The sequence below is a fragment of the Gavialis gangeticus genome, unplaced genomic scaffold (assembly GCF_001723915.1).
Source record: "Gavialis gangeticus isolate Ggan-Ray unplaced genomic scaffold, GavGan_comp1, whole genome shotgun sequence".
In the NCBI taxonomy this organism is placed as follows: domain Eukaryota; kingdom Metazoa; phylum Chordata; order Crocodylia; family Gavialidae; genus Gavialis; species Gavialis gangeticus.
Window position 1 is genome coordinate 113,803,307 of NW_017729031.1, and position 18,164 is coordinate 113,821,470.

General features: G+C 42.9%; 1 protein-coding gene across 1 annotated transcript in view; it reads left to right on the forward strand.

The window, feature by feature from the left end:
- Positions 1-18,164, forward strand: part of MAP3K3 (mitogen-activated protein kinase kinase kinase 3) — a 96,810-nt gene that overhangs the window by 32,213 nt on the left and 46,433 nt on the right. Inside the window, exons 3-4 of the mRNA XM_019522920.1 lie at positions 14,291-14,412; positions 14,788-14,877. Of these exons, the coding sequence (XP_019378465.1) occupies positions 14,291-14,412; positions 14,788-14,877 (212 nt within the window). The remainder of the gene's footprint in view (positions 1-14,290; positions 14,413-14,787; positions 14,878-18,164) is intronic.

Sequence of the window (18,164 nt, forward strand, 5' to 3'; positions counted from 1 at the left end):
GGGGGGCACGGAGTCGCTTCGGAGGGGAAAGGTTGTGGCTGTGGCAGCGGTCGGAGACTGGGGATGAAATCTCAAGTGCGCGGTGTCCGGCGCGAGCCTCTGCCTCGTACCGGTGGCTCTTCCTTCACGTTTAGAGACGAGGAGCTGGGAGAAGCAGGGCAGGCGGCTGTAGCCATGGCTGACCTGGCCTGCTCTGCTGGGCTACCGCTTCAGATCTGTGCAGGGAACAGCTCTTCCCAGCCAGGTTTCTCGGCCCTACGCGGCTGCTTGTTCTGCTGAGGAGGAGAAGAGTTGGACCTTTCTGCTGACCAGAGCTAACTTAGTCATGCCTGCATGCTGGCAGGGGAAGCGCAGTTGTTAGTCCAGTTGCAGTGTGCCATAGTTGCTGTGCTTTGGGGGTTACAGATTTGACTTTTTTTTTCCCCTTCCATGTCCCTCAGATAACTCTACTGTGCTGTTTCGTCTCTGGCATAAATTAGTTCCTGTGTTTTTAAATTATAAACCCATGCTGCATCAGTCACCCTGGTTAAAATAAACACGTATTGCTTGCTTGCAGATATATATGCATTCAGTTGCATAAGGATTGGCTTCCCGGGGTGAGCTCAGTAGCCTGCCTTCTCCACAGGAACAAACCTGGTGGTCTTTAAATGCACAATAATTGGGAAGGAGAATGTCATCCTTCCACTAATGTCCTTGGATTACCATTGCATACCTGCTAGTTGTGCATGTTCATGTCTTAATCTTGCAGAATGAAAAGACATGATTTCACAGGCGGCTAAGATGTGGCATAGGCTAGCATAGTAGGCTAAATATTAAAAAGCGAATGGAAGAGCACCGATCATGCTTTTCCATCATCCTGAGCATATTCCTGGTTACAAGAAGTAATCTTACCTGGATTTTAAATAATTCCATGTTGAGAGTTTTCAGCAGGATGTCTGGCATCTGTGACAGTTTCATACAGAAGTTCGGCTAACATAGGTAATTTGTCCCATCTAGCTCCCTTTTTCTTCATAAGGTAGCCTAAACAAAAGATGCAGTTTAAGACGATGTTGAATATTAACCAAGGAGTATTAGTCTTAATGCAGCTGAAGTTTGTTAAAGCTGATTTGGTGGCATGTTGGAAGTGGTTTTGCTGAATTTCATTCTGTACAGAGGGCTCTTTAGCAGCGACTAAGATGCTGATGCTGCTTTTGTTAAAGAGAAACGTGCTTGTATTTGAGAAGCGGAGGGGAGAGCTATGTTAAGGCCGACTGGCTTGTGCTAGGCCTAGATTGAAACGCTCACTGCAGGCCCAGCTGCAGCTGAGTCTTTCCCTCAGTCTGCTTTTTTTTTTTTTTTTTTTTTCCTGCCTGTGTCATTTCCTTCCCTTGGCTCACACGCTTACCCGTAAGCAGGGCCCTTAGGTTTTGCTGTATTGACAGCCCCTGTTGCATTGTGGGGGGAGGGGGAAGGAATGACTCTGCCATCTACTACCACTTTTCAGTTCCGAACCTTTTTGGAATCTGTAGGAGTTCTCAAACTGTTGTATCCCATACAAAAGAGTAGAGGTGCTGTTTATCACATTTGTAAGACAAGTGATTTCCACATGTCTAGGGTACTGGCAGATATGAAGAAAACAGCTTGCAAAGTTGATGTTAAATAATTACCATAAATTTCACTGAGCCGCATGGCCGGTGGCTCCTCCACTTCTTAGTGCAAATAGTATTGTATTAATATTTGATTACAGGGAATGTCTAGAGGTCTGAATCAGGGATTGAGGGCCCCTTTAGGTCTGTGCAGTACCTAAGCTGTGGAGCTTTATTACTGGTTGCGGACCTTGTGGCATATATTCTTTTTATTTAAGACACTGTTACTCTCACAGAGTACCATATGTTGTACTGACCACCATACAGTGGAGGCCTTTAAATTAAACTTTTCAAAAGAGCAAGGTTTTAAAGTATATTTTGATGCTGCTTTGTTTTTAACTTGTAAAATTAGTTAATTGGCCATAAGTCTCCTAGTCATGTGTGAACAAACCTCATGCCACTTAGGTAAAAAAATGTGTTTATCAGTCAGAGATGAACAGACTCTACTGTCGCAGAATCTCCCATTCTCATACCATACAAAAAAGCATGCTGGTTTATAGGGGTTTACAGGCTTCCTGTTTTTACCAGTGTGCAAATGCTTTCTACTCTTTGTTTGATTGAACCTTAAGATTTACTCTCTTTGCAAAACTGGTTCCATCTTTGCTATATAAAATGCACTGCCTCTGTTTATTACACAGGTCTGAATGAGTTTCAAGTGAAATACATTCTTTATTGCAAAAAAGTAGCTTTCTCTGGCAGTAGCAATTTCTCTGTATTAACATTATAAAATCCTAGACTACCGTTTTTAAAACATGAAAAGCATTTCCTGGACAACATCTTTCTTGTACAAGGTAGAAACTGTATTCTTCAAACCAAATGGGCCCCTAGAGAACTGGGGTTTCACAGTGGTCTTAAAAAAATGTTTCACTTTGTAATAACTTCTCCATTGTACCATTTGCAGCACTAACAGCTTAATGTTTCACTTTTTAAAATGTTGTAATAAAAAGTATTGATCAGATTAAAATGCATACCCTTTGACATCTTTCAAAAGGCAAATACAAATCTGTTACAATACAAACCCTAACGAACGTTACACTTTGATCTAAAATGAGCAAAGCTCAGGTATTTACAAATTTGGCATGTAGTGATAATGGAAGATGGTGCGTGATCTTCACTTCCTACCTCCCCAAAATAACCTTTAAAAAAAATCAATTGTATATTACAGAAGTAGGTTAGGTTGAACCCATCAAATATTTTTGGGTGAATGCTTTTAGCAGTCTTTACAGGGGTGTAGGTTGTAGCCGTGTTGGTCTAAGGACATAGGCAGATTCAGATTCACCCAAAGAACTTTGTCTGCTTTTAGCAGTCTTTAACTTTTTGTATCTGCATATATCTATAAATGATGACAGTTACAAATGCTTATTGATAAAACTGCTGTGCAGATCAGTCTTAAATTTGAGCATGCAAGATGCTTAGTGTTTTTTGACCCTTGGAATTGCAAGATGGAACTCAAATGTGTCAGTATAGTCAATACGTCACATATTAGATATTGTTTATATAGACAACAAACAAATTCAGAACAAAAATATCTAAAAACATATTCAAAACAGTCTCTAGTATGCACAATGACCAAATTAGAGGCCAGAGACGACATGAAACATAAATGCTGTGTTTATTAATAGTGCTGTGTTACCTGCAGTTGCTGTTGGTTGAACAGCATTATTGTTCAGATATGCACAAATCATGAAGTGAGAATTGTGTATTTGTATTTAGGGGGTCCACCAAGATGTGCTGTTGTCATCTCCATCCTGCGATAGAACCAGCAGATGTACTTTCATGTCCCCCTTGCTCTGTGGGTTCTCAGAGTTCTTCAGTCACAATTTCTTATTTTTAAGCTGTTTCTGCCACCTGAAGTGTGAGCTACTTATGCAAATAGGAGTGGAGTGATGGATTATACAGTGGGGAAATAGAATTAATTATACACAAAGTGCTGTCAGATGCATAAAGTAACCAAATGAGACAAAGGGAAAAAAAGTACTCTTTTTAGTTCTACTACTCCTTGATGCTACTTATAACAGTATTAACGAAAGACTTCAGGTCTGTGGGCATGAACAGGCCTACAGTTATAGAGGTATACCTTGTATACAGTTATAGAAGGCCAACCGTACCTTGTCATGCATCCACAGATGCATCCCAAGCAGGTCCAAGGAGGTGATCCTCCCCTTCTATGTGACACTGGTCAGGCCGCAGCTGGAGTACTGCATCCAGTTCTGGGCACCGCACTTCAGGAGGGATGTGGACAACATGGAGAGGGTCCAGAGGAGGGCCACTTGCATGATCAGGGGGCAGCAGGGCAGGCCCTACTAGGAGAGGCTAAGGGACCTGAACCTGTTCAGCCTCCACAAGAGAAAGCTGAGGGGGGACCTAGTGGCTGTTTACAAACTGGTCTGGGGGGGACCAGCAGGCCTTGGGGGAGTCCCTGTTCCCCTGAGCACTACCAGGAGTGACAAGAAATAACGGTCACAAGCTGGCAGAGGGTAGATTTAGGCTAGATATCAGGAGGCGCTACTTCATGGTCAGGGCGGCTAGGATCTGGAACCAACTTCCGAGAGCAGTGGTGCTGGCTCCTACCCTGGGGGTCTTTAAGAGGAGGCTGGATGAACACCTTGCTGGGGTCGTTTGACCCCAATACTCTTTCCTGCCATGGCAGGGGATCGGACTTCGTGATCTGCTCAGGTCCCTTCCGACCCTACCAACTGTGAAACTATACAGGGTGTGTTGGGGGGTGGGATTTTGCACTTGGGAAGGCACATCAACTAATCTGCTCTGTTTTCTCTGCTCACTCGTAACCTGCATTATGTGAACTTTCACCATGGTAATTTACCTCTAATTCAAGTGAAGGAAATTATTGTGGTTTAACATCACCTACTGTAGGAATAGGCACATGAAATAGTTGCACTCGTTTCAGCAGCGTTGTGGTAAGCCGCCTCCTGTTTATAACAGCATGTTTCATGTGTCCATCCTCTAAACTTCTTGACTTGTCTCAGTTTTAATAATGCCTGGCCTTTAATACTGCCTTTCATCAGTTTGGTTGAAAGCTGTCTACAGAGGAGGCCATTGTCATATCTTCTTTCACTTAAGTGGTGGTGGATGGGTCATTTTCGACTTGGAGGGATGTGGGCAGTGGGGTTCTGCAGGGCTCGGTCCTTGGGCCCGCACTGTTCAACATATTTGTCAGTGACTTGGACAAGGGGTAAAAAGCACCCTGTTCGAATCTGCTGATGACACTAAGATGTGGGGGGATGTGGGCACGCTAGAAGGGAGGAATAGGCTGCAATCGGACCTAGACAGGTTACAGGAGTGGGCAGATGAGAATAGGATGGGATTCAACACCAACAAGTGCAAAGTGATGCACCTGGGGAGAAACAACCGGCACTATACCTACAGGTTGGGGAACTCCCTTCTTGTCAGTACAGAGGCAGAAAAGGATCTTGGAGTCATCATTGACTCCAAGCTGAACATGGTCCGGCAGTGTGGGGATGCAGTCAGGAAGGCCAACCACACCTTGTCATGCATCCACAGATGCATCTCAAGCAGGTCCAAGGAGGTGATACTCCCCCGTCCAGTTGTGGGCGCCGCACTTCAGGAGGGATGTAGACAACATGGAGAGGGTCCAGAGGAGGGCCACTCGCATGATCAGGGGGCAGCAGGGCAGGCCCTATGAGGAGAGACTACGGGACCTGAACCTGTTCAGCCTCCAGAAGAGAAGGCTGAGGGGGGATCTAGTGGCCTGTTACAAACTAGTCAGGGGGGATCAGCAGGCATTGGGGAAGTCCCTGTTCCCCTGAGCACTACCAGGAGTGACCAGGAATAACGGTCACAAGCTGGCAGAGGGTAGATTTAGGCTAGATATCAGGAGGCGCTACTTCACAGTCAGGGCGGCTAGGATCTGGAACCAACTTCCAAGAGCAGTGGTGCTGGCTCCTACCGTGGGGGTCTTTAAGAGGAGGCTAGATGAGCACCTTGCTGGGGTCGTTTGACCCCAGTACTCTTTCCTGCCATGGCAGGGAGTCAGACTCGATGATCTGCTCAGGTCCCTTCCAACCCTACAAACTATGAAACTAAGATGGCACTGAGACACTTTACCTCTGTGCCTTGTCTAAGGTGGTCTTCAGGCCAGTGGTGGAAATCAGAATAGAATCCACACCTTCTGTTCCTCATTCCAACGCCCTCTCCATCCTAGTGTGGCCTTGGGATGTAAGGTTTCAATCTGAGGGTTTGTCTATGCAGAGAAGTTGATATGTATTAAGCTAGCTTGTGAATTTACAGTGTACTAACTGCAGGTGCATACTGACTTCCTAGGAACTGGCCTTAGTGCCTTCCAAGAATACCAGCATGAGAAGCTACTATGCTGTAAATTCATATCCTAACTTAGTGCATACTGACTTCCTTCTGTAGAGAGGCCTTTACTCTGTGCTGAGACAGACCTGGCTGGTCAAATTAGTGTGCTAAAATTCAAGTGGATCTCCTTTCCCATGTAAATGAGGCTTTAATGAGGCTTTTTGAATTTTCATCTTGCATGACAACCTTCAGGTGCATAAAACTTGCAAAGGACCGAGGAGATTGCCAGGTGCTAAATGAATCTGCCTTACGAACAGCAAAAGAGGAACTAAATCCATCAGAGTATCACAAAATCATTATTAGAAAGAACTTTATAGTTTTCAATGGAGGAATCAAGACCTGAATGAACCTTAATGAATGAACTTCTCCCACACATAGGGGGGACAGGGGGTTACATCAGCTGAGATGCATCAGCTTCTGGGACCATAGGAAAGTAGGACTAGAAGGGACCTTACAAAGTCACCTGATCCAGCTCCCTGCCTAAGACAGGATCATCCCTGGTTAAACCATCCCAGCCAAGTATCTGTCTAACCAGCTCTTGAAAACTTCTAAGGATGGAGATGCCACAACTTCTCTAGGTAGCCTGTTCCAATGCCTGACACCCTTCCTCCACACCCCATAGTGAGAAAGTTCCTCCTAATCTCCAAGCTAAATTTCCTTTGTTGCTGTGGTTTGAGGCCATTGCTCCCAGTCCTGTTCCCTACAGCCACAGAGACAGGCTATTTCCATCTTCTTTTTAATTGCTTTTAGGTATTTGAAGATTGTTATCAAATCCCTCCTCAGTCTTCTCTTCTTCAGGCTAAATAACTCCTTATAAGTCATGCTTCCCAGGCTCCTAATAATTTTTGTCACTCTCTGCTGGCCTCTTCCCAATCTGTCCACATCTTTCTTGAAGTGCAGTGCCCAAAGCTGGACAAAGTACTCCAGGTGAGGCCTTACCAATGCTGAATAGAGCAGAAGAATAGTTTTTGCTTCATTTGCATGAGACACTCCTATTAATGCAACCTGGTATGCTTTTGGCTTTTTTTGCTTGTATTCATCTTATGGTCTACTGCTGAAGTTCCTAAACTTGTATTGCATACTGCCTTCCAGATGTACCAGCTGCTCGCATACCCCTACCAGCATACGGTTTATATTTTAACCCCTTAAATGTCAATTTTTATAATGAAAATTAAATCTGCTGTTACACAAATTCTCCTGGGCCCCCCCCCTCCCCCCCAAGATGCTGTGTGTACCTCCAGGGGTATGTGTACCACGGTTTGGGAACTCCTGGTCTGCTGTAATCTGTAAGTCCTTCTTTCCAGTATGGCAGCCTAGCCAATCATTCCCCAGTCTGTATTTGTTCCAGGTGTAGGACTTCTTGAATTTAATCTGGTTGATGTTGGACCATTTCTCCAGTTTATTCAGATCACTAGATCTGAACCCTACCCCCTTGAGCATCTGCAACTCTACCCAGCTTGATGTCATCCACAAATTTACCAAGTGTGCACTCAGTCCCATCATGTAGATCATTAATGAAGATGTTAAACAATACAGGAGAGACCCCTGAGAAGGACCCTCTTAGTACCTCCTTCCAACTATGCATTAAGGAATTGCTGATTATTTGTTGAGAATGATGATCCGATACTCAGTTCTGTATTGCCACCATTTGCACAGGATCTGATCTCTGCAAAAACTGAACTGCACTGTAGTGCTGTGATAAGCCCAGGACTTAAACTAAATAGAGAACTCTGCAGGACCATATTTTATAGACAGCAGCTGTTGCTTCAAAAGGGGGGCAATCCCTTTGTCTGTCTGTCCAAGCTAAAGTGGGTGCAAGCATTCTCAGCATTGGTCTAACTGCTCTTATTCAAGTCAGTAAAAACTTTACCAGTAACTTCAGTTAGACCAGAGTGAGGTCAGTGCTTTCAAAAATCCCATGCACACTTCCAAACAGGAACTGTATATTTGTCCAAATATAGCACAGTGGGACTCATTTTGACTAGGGCTTTTGGGTGCTACGTTACAGTTTTCCACTCTTGTTTTTAAGCTTTAATGGCTTGCCATCCTTTGTGGAAATGTTGGCAAGTTTTCCCCCACACACACCTCCTTTAGAGACTTTAATAATCAAATTTTTTCATTGTGTCTTAATTAATAAATGTGTTACTGGCCCAGACTTCTTAATAAAAAGAGTGGGCCAATAATAAATGTACTGAGCTAACTTTAGGAATGGTTATGTGAAGCATGCAGTATGCAAGGAGAGAAATAAATGTACTTTTGCTACACCAAATATGAAGGGTCCCTTACTAATCTGTCCTGCAACCAGACTGGATTAAAAAATGCTGATCTTTCTTGAAATGGGTTTTGAGTCTTTAAATTAAGCCTATAAAGTTGTTTAAACAGGAGCCCCAGAAATAGATCTAAGTTTCAATTTAAGACCTTTATGAACTGCTAGCTTTAAATATGTTAGGACAAAGCGGAATCATGCATTAATCCCAGTAGTAATTAGATTTTAAATATTGCGGCCTAAATTTAAGTAGAGAAATTTTTACAATCTTATTTGTGGCGTTACTTCTGCTTATATCACTGATAAAGCATCAGTGGCTTTCACAATTCAAAAAAGCCAGCTTTCCACATATTCATGAAAAATGCCATAGAGAACAACAATTTTTTTTTCTTTGAGCTTGCTACTTGTTGGTTCAGACACGTGACCAGATTACCTTCTTACCACTAGAGGAGATTCAGCCGAATAAAGTATTTGCCAAAGAAACAAGTGCACTGAGGGAGAGGAAAAAAGTTTTGATAAGTGCAGAATGTAGTAGTTCAATAATATAATTCACACACAAGTATGGACAGCAAAAACACAAAATTTACTGCTTAAAAGGGAAGGGAATTTGCAATTAAATTTGCTAAATTGCAGTAACTTATCATCTGTTTCATTTGCTGGCAAGTTATTGGAGTTTAACTTCACGTAGCGTGGGATAGCAGTGAACAGATGAAACAGTTACAACAGAGGAGCAGACATACTCATGAGTAATAAAGGCTAAGGGCTTCCTTTTAAAGTAGTGTAATTGCTTCAGCTGTACATATAGGGATAAGTTACATGACTGAGAGCATCCAGTCCCTAGTTTTTTAAACCTCTGTAGGATGGTCAAATTATCATGATCTGGCCTGCTTTCTTATAGAGATGGGATAGTACCTTAGAAATGAGCCAGTTTGAGCAGAGGTGTGTGTGCCATGTGCCAATTTTCTCTTCTCTGTACTGGGCAATTTAGCTGAATCACTATGCTTGTGAAAGCAAAAACTTAATATGTAATGCTTTACCTAGAACACATTTATGGAACAGCTCAACTACTACACTTCTGTCAAGTCCTGCAGTACCTCCTGTTATTTCAGTTTTAGGATGCATAGTGGTTTGTCTCCTGAACTCAGGCAGGCTCTGAGGTGATGCAGTGTATTGGGTACTTACAGTCATAATTGTATCAAATCAGTTGTAATCAAGTTAAAATGGTGGTGTAGTTGGTAAAGGTTAACAAACTCAGTAATATGGATTTGATTGAATAATTACAAATAAACCTTCACCATGACTCTTCTCCTGCATTACACTTCTGAGTCTGCTTATACAGAGATGACCATATTGGGTAACTGGTTACAAATGACACAGTTCAGGTTTGTAATGGCAAAAATTTCTGTTCACATAACTGGATTAAAGCCTCGATTTGATCTGAGACTCTGAGGGAGTACACGCACAGCACTTGGAGACCTTTTCAAGAGGGGAACATTTCAGAAGGGTAGAAGCTAGTACATTCTAATTGTTGTGTGAAAAAACAAAGGAGGATTCAGCTGCAGCAAACCAGCTCCAACTTTAACACCCTTTTGTCTAGGCTTACAGTTGGAGCTGATTTGCTGCATTCAAATCCTCCTTCATTCATTCACACGCAGCATTATCATGTACCAACTTCTGCCCTCTTGATTTCCCTTTTGAAAGAGGTCCCAAGTGTTCATATGTCCACACGTTAATCTTGTTTAAGGGATCCAGTAAAGTCCTGTGCATACTAAGTTTACACCCCATGGAGTAGAGGAAAACCAGGACTTTTGAGTTAGTCCTGTTTGCACTACAGCCTATGACTTGTGGTTACTTGACCCCTTTCATAGTTGTAGCAAAATGTGAGGTCACTTGATTTGGCTTTTACTATCACAATAGCTGGTCTGAAGCACCTTAGCACAGTGGGGTGATGAAACATTTGAAGTGTGTGGACTCTGCAGACCAAAGGGCCTGCTAAGTTTGGGACTAGCAGGTCTCAGTAGTGTCTGAACTCGGCACGTTACTGAAATTCATTGTTACTGCCTATCTTGGTTTTGGGTTTTTTCTGGAGGAGCAGCTGATGGCTCCAAGTTCCTACACCCTGTTTTCAGGAAAACAAATTGAAACTGAAATAAGCAGGCAAAGTCAATGTATATCTTGGCTGGTCAAGGAGGAAAGACAATAGAAATCTTGCCATCTCGGTTTCACTGGAGAGCAGGGCCCCTTGTTCTTTGAAAGAGAGCGCTGCAGAGCCTAAAATTTTCCTAAGACTCCATGCAGTGTGCAACTGAATAACAGTGCTCTTAAGGAGGAAGCAGCTTCATCTTTTACTCAATCTCCAAAGCTCAGCTTTAGAGAGAGATTCCATTGGCCTCTGATTTCCCATTAACTGTGAGGCAGAAAACGTGTCTGGTTCCCCTTCGCAAGATGCTCCGAACTCTGAGCCACGGTTATGATCAGAGCCTTGGCAGGCTGCTGTTGTAATAAGTGACTGGCCTCCCAGTTGTGAGTCTGATCTCTGCTCTGAAGGCCTTGACTGGCAGTTGCCATTAGCGCTCCTGCTTCTGCCTCATTTTGACTTGTATCTTGAAGATGTTTTCAAGTCTCACTAGTTGTCTCAGCCTGTGTTCTGTGAGTTCTTATCTTTTGGGGAATAAGGAGGGACAAGCCCTTAGAGGTCAGAACAAATGTTGGAGACCCTAGAACTACTCCAAAATAACTTGTTGACAGCTTCCTTGCTATTATGCAGGGCTGGCTGAATCATCAAGCAGAGGATGGTTCCTGAGGGGTGCAGACTTTAGAGGTGAAAGGGGAAAGGTGGTTGTCAAGTTTCCTGTGGCAACAGAATATTTTGAATCGTCCTCTGTATGCAGTCTGATTCACTGTCTAGCAAATCTTCCTGGGTCACATTACTTTATTTTTTGAGTGAATGTGCCCAATTAGGCAAAATATGGGCTTGACCCTCAGGAATTCTTAAGTTTAAAGCCTGGCTTTGAGCTGATTTTTTTTTATTAATGACATTGGGCAAGAAATTTTAAACTCTCACCTAAGGCTGACTTGCCTGTGGAACATAAGTGCCATACTGGGTCAGACCAGTGGTCTGTCTAGCACGGTATCATGTCTCCGGCAGTGATAGAGGTAGATGCTATGCTATACAGGGAGAGCACTGAACCAGATATCTCTAGAGCGACCTATCCCCTGTTCAGTATTGTCACTGGTATCTACTGTTTATTGGTTTAGAGATGCCAAAGGAAGCCTATCCAACCATTCCATTCAATAACTGTTAATAGATTTGTCTTCCATGAATTTATCCAGTCTATTTTTTGAGCCTGGCTGTGCTGTCTGCCTTCACCACCTCCTGTGGCAATGAATTCCACAACTTAACTATGCACTGAGTAAAAAGTACTTTTTCTAGTTAGTTTTAAACCTGTCACCTATTAATTTGCTGACATCTTCTAGCAGAAGATGCAAAGAAGGCAGAGCTACTCAAAAGCTACTTTGCCTCAGTCTTCACAAAAAAAATGAGCTGCAGCCAGACACCTAATAAGAATTATCTGGATAAGGAAGGGGGCAAACTGAGGGATGAGATAACAAAATAAATGGTCAAAGAGCTTTTGATGGGCTTGAATGAATTCAGATCAGCAGGGCCGAATGAGCTTCATTCAAGGGTACTGAAGGAACTAGCAGAGGAGATCTCGGAGCTGTTGTCAATGATCTTCAAAAAGTCATGGGAGGTGGGCCAGGTACCAGAGAACGGGACAAGGGCCAATGTAGTGCCTCTCTTTAAAAAAGGCAAAAAGGAGGACCTGGGGAATTACAGACTTTAATTAATTAGTTAACCTTACTGCAATACCTGGGAAATTACTGGAGTTTATCCTAAGGAAGGCCATTTGCAAGAATCTGGAGGAGGAAAGGCTGATTACAAGCCTGTCGAACAAAATTGATCTCCTTCTTTGAGAAAGTAATTGCTTGGGTGAATGAAGGGAATGTTATGGATATAGTATATCTGGATTTCAGTAAGGCTTTTGACAGGGTTCCATACAACCTTCTCATAAAAAAATTGGAAACGTGTGGGCTGAACAAAACTACTATAAGGTGGATGGATAACTGGTTCAATAGCTGCAAGCAAAGGGTAATTTTTAACAGCTCCATTTCAGAATGGCAGGAGGTTTTGAATGGAGCCCCCCAGGGGTCTGTCCTGGGCTCAGTGCTGTTTTCAGTGCTGCTTGAGCAAGTCTGCAGATGACAAGAAACTGGGAAGGATTGCGAACACATTGGAAGATGGGAGCTCAATTCAGAAGGATCTTGACAGATTGCAAAGCTGGGCTGAAGTTAACAGGATGAAATTCAATGCTGACAAATGCAAGGTGTAATACTTTGGGTAGAATAATCAAAAATACAAATACACAATGCATAACACCTGGCTGGATGGCAGCACTACAGAGAAAGATCTGGGAGCCTTGGTAGATCACAGACTCAATATGAATCTGCACCATGATGCAGCTACACCAAAGGCAAATGTGGTTTTGAGATGCATCAATAGAAGCATTAGGTGCAAGACATGACAGGTGATAATGCCTCTATACTCAGCATTGGTTAGACCTCATCTAGAGTATTGTGTGCAGTTTTGGGCTCCACATTTTAAAAAGGAGGTGGAGAATTTAGGGCATCCAGAGGCAAGCAATAAAGGGTGATACAAAGCTTGGGAAGCAAGTCATATGAGGAGAGGCTAAAGGAGCTAGGCACGTTCAGCTTGTGGAAAAGGCACTTAAGAGGGAACATAACTGTCTTCACATACTTGAAGAGCTGCCATAAAGAAGGAAAGCATCTTTTCTCTCTGGCTGCCAAGAGGAGGATGTGGGCCAATGGCTTGAAATGGCAGCAAAGTAAGTCTTAGAATGGATGTCAGGAAAAACTTCACTATGAGAATAGTGAGGCAGTGGAGTAGACTGCCTGGGGAAACTGTGGACTCTCCATTACTGAAGGTGTTTAAGAAGTTGGACAGCCACTGGTCAGAGATAGTTTAGGCATAGTTATGCTTATGTTCCACTGTGGGCATTTCCAATGATTCTGGGCTTTGTTGATTGCCCTCTTCCCCTTTCTGCTACATGTATCAGGTGTTTTTAAGTCTCCCTTAGGGATTGGTGTTGGCTTCAGGTAGAGATGGGGATTTTGACTGGGGTGTGCCAATGCTCCTGCTGGGACTGAAGCTGGAGGTTCCTGTCTAGAAAGTCTTGCCCCTCTGTTCATGGTCAGACCAATCGCCATACTTGGGGTTAGGAAGGAATTTTACCCCGTGGGCATATTGGTACAGACTGGGGGTGGGAGGAGTTGCCTTCCTCTGTAGCAGGGGGCATGGCCCTCTACCAGGGATCTCTTGAGCATATATTGATAGCCTTTCACAGAAGCAAGACATTGGTTGCTGTGGTTCCCTTTCTTTACCTGTGGCAAGTCAAGGTGTTAGGCCTAAGTTGTGTCAGGGTTCATGGTAGTCTTATGTAGAGTTTCAATTCTGGGTTGTATAGGATGGCTTGGATAGGGATGATACTGCCTCAGGAAGGAGGCTGGACTAGATGACTTCTGAAGGACCATTCCAGTCCCATTTATCTATGAGTCTATAGTTCTGTAATTTCAGCTGATGCCTCTTAGTTCTTGTATTCTGGGAATTGGTGAACAAAAGTTCCTCTGTTTACTTGGTCCATAATATCTTAAGGCAGTTTCTTGAAAGAAGCAAAGAAATGACAAAAAATTCAAGATCAGAAAATGTGAAATATGTCAGGGTAAAATTCTGGCTTCATTAAAGTTGATGGGAATTTTGCCTATGATTTCTATTAAACTAAAATTTCAATCCCTGTCTTCCATTCCTGTACAGAACTCCTGTATGGAGTTGTGGAACTTCATAATTATTGGTGAAGATGTAGTTTATATATCTGAAAAGATCTCTAAACTGGATCATGTATTTAAAAACCAGATGCAAACAAGAATTTTCCAGCTGATACTCACCAGGTCAACTTGCCTCTTAAACTCTTACTGCTTTCAGATGAACAGGAGGCTTTGAACTCCATCATGAAAGACCTGGTTGCCCTCCAGATGGGCCGACGTCACAGGCTACCTGGCCTTGAAACCATGAAGAATAAGGACACCACTCACTCGAACAAGCAGGTAATGGACTGCTGAAAGCAATAACATTGTGGCCTTGTGGCAGGGGAGAGAATAGGTCAGCAGCAGGTCTGTCTGCTTGAAATGCCAGTGCCTTGTTTCAGCTGAAGCAGTTTAAAAGCATGTGCCTACTTTGTGGGCCTTATGCTACCTTCATTCAGGTTAGGTCCCTGGTGTGTATCTGCTTCTATCATTTTACTTTATTACTGTAGACTAAGAAAGGCAGAGCAGCTCAGCATTTTGCCACCTTAGATGTGTTAATGAGGGGATGTTATCTAGATAGATCTGCTGAAAATTATACCAAATGGTATTCTTGTTGCACAGTTCACATTTCTTTATAAACCAGCATTTATTAAAACTTCTTTTTTTTCTTTTAAGAAAAAACACAATGCCAGCAACCCAGCCCTCCTGAGCAGCCCTGCAATAACAAACCAATGTGCCTCTGCGGTAGAAGAAAAAAAAATTCCGGTAAGGATACTGGCTTCCATGTCACTACTAGCAAGTGTAAGTTAAGAGCATGTTTTAAACTATGCAGTGTGACCTTTAAAGACCACATTTAAGCAGGTGTGGGAGGTTAAGGAAGCATTTTTCCTTTGTTGGCTCTACTTTGAGGCACAGGGATAGACTTTTGTAGTAATATTTCTGTGCGAAGGGGAAACCTGGATAATAGCAATGCTGAAAGGGACTTGGGTGAGAGCTATAGCAAATAAGGCTTCAGCTTGCAATGTTAAATTGAAGACACTGGTTCTAGGCTACACACAGAGATGAAAAATAGGTCACAAACTGTCATCCTTGATGACACAACCCTGTCTCCTTATGGGTTTGATTAGGTTACACTTAAAACTACAAAGAGAAGAGTTAGGTGCCCATAATATAGAAGGAAATTCAAAAAGAACAGCAAAATAAGTTGTCTAGGAGCTTGACTTAAGTGCAACTGCAACAGCCTTTCTTCAAAACAGTTATTTATAAGTGTCTGAGTTGAGTGAGCACCAGTGCCTAACAATGCAGACATCTGGACCCAGTGGCCCACAAGACTCATTTCAGAGTTTGTATGAAGGAGGGAAGCTGTTTGGGTGACCCAGTTGTATTTCATCACTAAGAATAACGGGTTGAAACTGAACAAAGAAAAACTACATTTTTGGGGGCAAGTGGAGTAAGCCCTACAAGTGAAGTTCAGGAGACTGGAAAAGTGCCCCACAGAAAGTGGCGGAAGCCTCATTACTTCAGTTTCTTAAAAGTAATCTACATGAACCTTTGGACACTTCTGTAAAGAAGAATCCTGTATTAGCTTTTTGCAGAGAAAGAGGGCAAAAAATAGTTTTTTTTTAAAAAAAGTAACTTATTGTCTCTGAAGGGGCTGAATGCTCAAGGATCAGGCTACTTTGGAAATTCTATTCATGCACTATGTTGTTTGAGTAAAATACTGTAATGTAAAAGCAACACTTTTTAATGCACAGATATTTGTCCATTGCTGTCTTTTAAGAATCAATTTAAGTTATTGGTGATTAAAAGCAAAAGACCAGAAGGCTTTGGAGGTGTTGCATACACTTAACAAAATGCTTGTATGTCCCAGGTTCCATAGCGTGCCTGTATGTTGCCCTATATGCATGGATAAAGGGGTTTTAGAAGTGTGATTTTTAAAAAATTTTACTCATCCTGGCAATGTGTAATCAGTTATACTTTGCTGCTATCAAAGATGTCCCACATTTGGTAATTACAGGTTAAACACTAAACTTCTCTACCAGCAGAGACAAAGATTTGGTGCTTATTAGGTTGAAGAGTCTTGCTCAATACCAATTATTTCTTACATGGGTGTGGTCTACTAGGCTGTCATACTTGGGTCTATTCAAGAAAGGTTGCTGAGTAGGGTTCTTCAATTGGAGGTAGTAAGGCCAATGATCAAATTGTGGTTTGTGCCGTAAGTTGAAACGAGCCTGTTGTTGACCTATAATTCATTTGCATGTGTTGCAAATCCCAGTTTGTACAACCAAGTTGCTTGGGAGAGGCTTGAGACAAAGGTTATTGGGGGTGGGGGAATAAGGATTAAATCTGTACAGTGTCTTAATGTGCCTTTCTCAAGCCAGTACATATTTCTGTGGTATGCAACCTTTCTATGTTAGTCTGTTTTATGAGGGGGTGCTTTTTCCCAGAAACCCATTGTGCTGTTTCATGTCATAATGTCCATGCCTGTTTCTTTTTATTCTTTCTTCACTTCTTTTGTCTCCAGTGTGTCTCTTTGTTCATATCTCTTCCTGTTTTTTCTGTCCTCCCCATTCCTTTGCTCACCAGAAGGCTTCCTGCTGCCTGGAGTGGAGAAGTCTGTGAGCAGCCCTTGGGGCTACATGGTCCAGTATATAGGTTCATGCAGCTGAGCTGTATATTGTGGGAACAGAGGTGGCTTGAGCCAGTGGGCTGCTTTCTGAGCCTGCAGTTCTTGTGGAACAGCCACAGGAAAATGGAGATTGAGTTTCAAGAAACTACCCATTCACCCACAGTAGCGGATTTACAGTGAGTAACCAGATGGAATTTGAGGTTATTCCACCTCTCCCTTCTCTGATCGTTAACCTCCCCCCAGCACACAGTTAAATTGGTCATCTCTCTGGCGGCCTGCACTCCAAGCTGAGAAACATTGCCCGATCTTGTGCAGTGTCCAGACATGTACTGCCCTTAGGGATGAATTGCCAAAGATAGCATAAACTTGCCTGGAATCTACTTTTTCTCACAGACGTTGATCATACATGGATCTGTTTCATAGAAACATGAGACGAGAAGCATCCTCCTGGGCCATTAAATTCCATGCCTTGCTCTATCAGGCCATGGGCAACTGGTGCCTCCTGAGTCTGGGGGGGTACCTGCAGAAGCCAGCAGTGGCAGGGATGGAGCTGGTGAGTACCTGCAGAAGCTGCCAGCAGTGTTGGTGGCGGGGCTGGGGCTGGTGAGCACCTGCAGAAGCTGACAGCAGCAGGAACAGCCCTGTCCGGGGGTGGGGGGCAGCATGCCCGCCCCTCACCAGTTGCCTATCTATCAGGCAGTCGTGTTGTATAACTGCAGGGAGGGACACAGCATGTGTATGTGAGTTTCAGACTCGACCCACGGGCTGTAATTCCTAGTCCCTCATCCCAAACCTCATAAGAAGCCTGGTGCTTCAGTCAAAGCTCTTGTATCACCCAGAGCACTCAAAGTAATAGAAAGTATGACCAAATGTTTTAAAAAGCAATTTAGTATTTGTATATTGGAGAGCCTTTAAAGGGGAAGTAAGTAAAGAGATCCAATTTTTAAATTGCCTTCTGAGGTATGTTTTACTTCTGTCCTGCAATTTTTTCCAATGTTGGTATTGGTTGTTTAAACACTTATCAGACTTCCAATCACCAACATACCTATTCTGGAAGGAAAGAAGGTATCTGAATATAATGGCCTGTCTTTTTTGGAACTAAAGGAATAACTCGGAGAGCAGAGTGAGCAGTAGGACCGGTAATGTTTAAAGAAGGGTATATATAGTGTTTAAAGAGGTCATCATACCTGAACCTAATTGGTATATAGAATAATTTGTAAAGAGTTTGGGAACTCAGAGTGAAAGGTATTATACAGTGTGGTTATGACATTCAGGGGGCCTTTAAATTTGTTCACTAAAACAGTCCCTGCATTAGAGTGCAGATCTTAAGATCCCTTGTCTTCTTACATTGCATCATTTTCATTGCTATTTATGTGATGCATACAAGTATTTTTTCTCCTTTTTTTTTTTTTTTTTTTTTTTA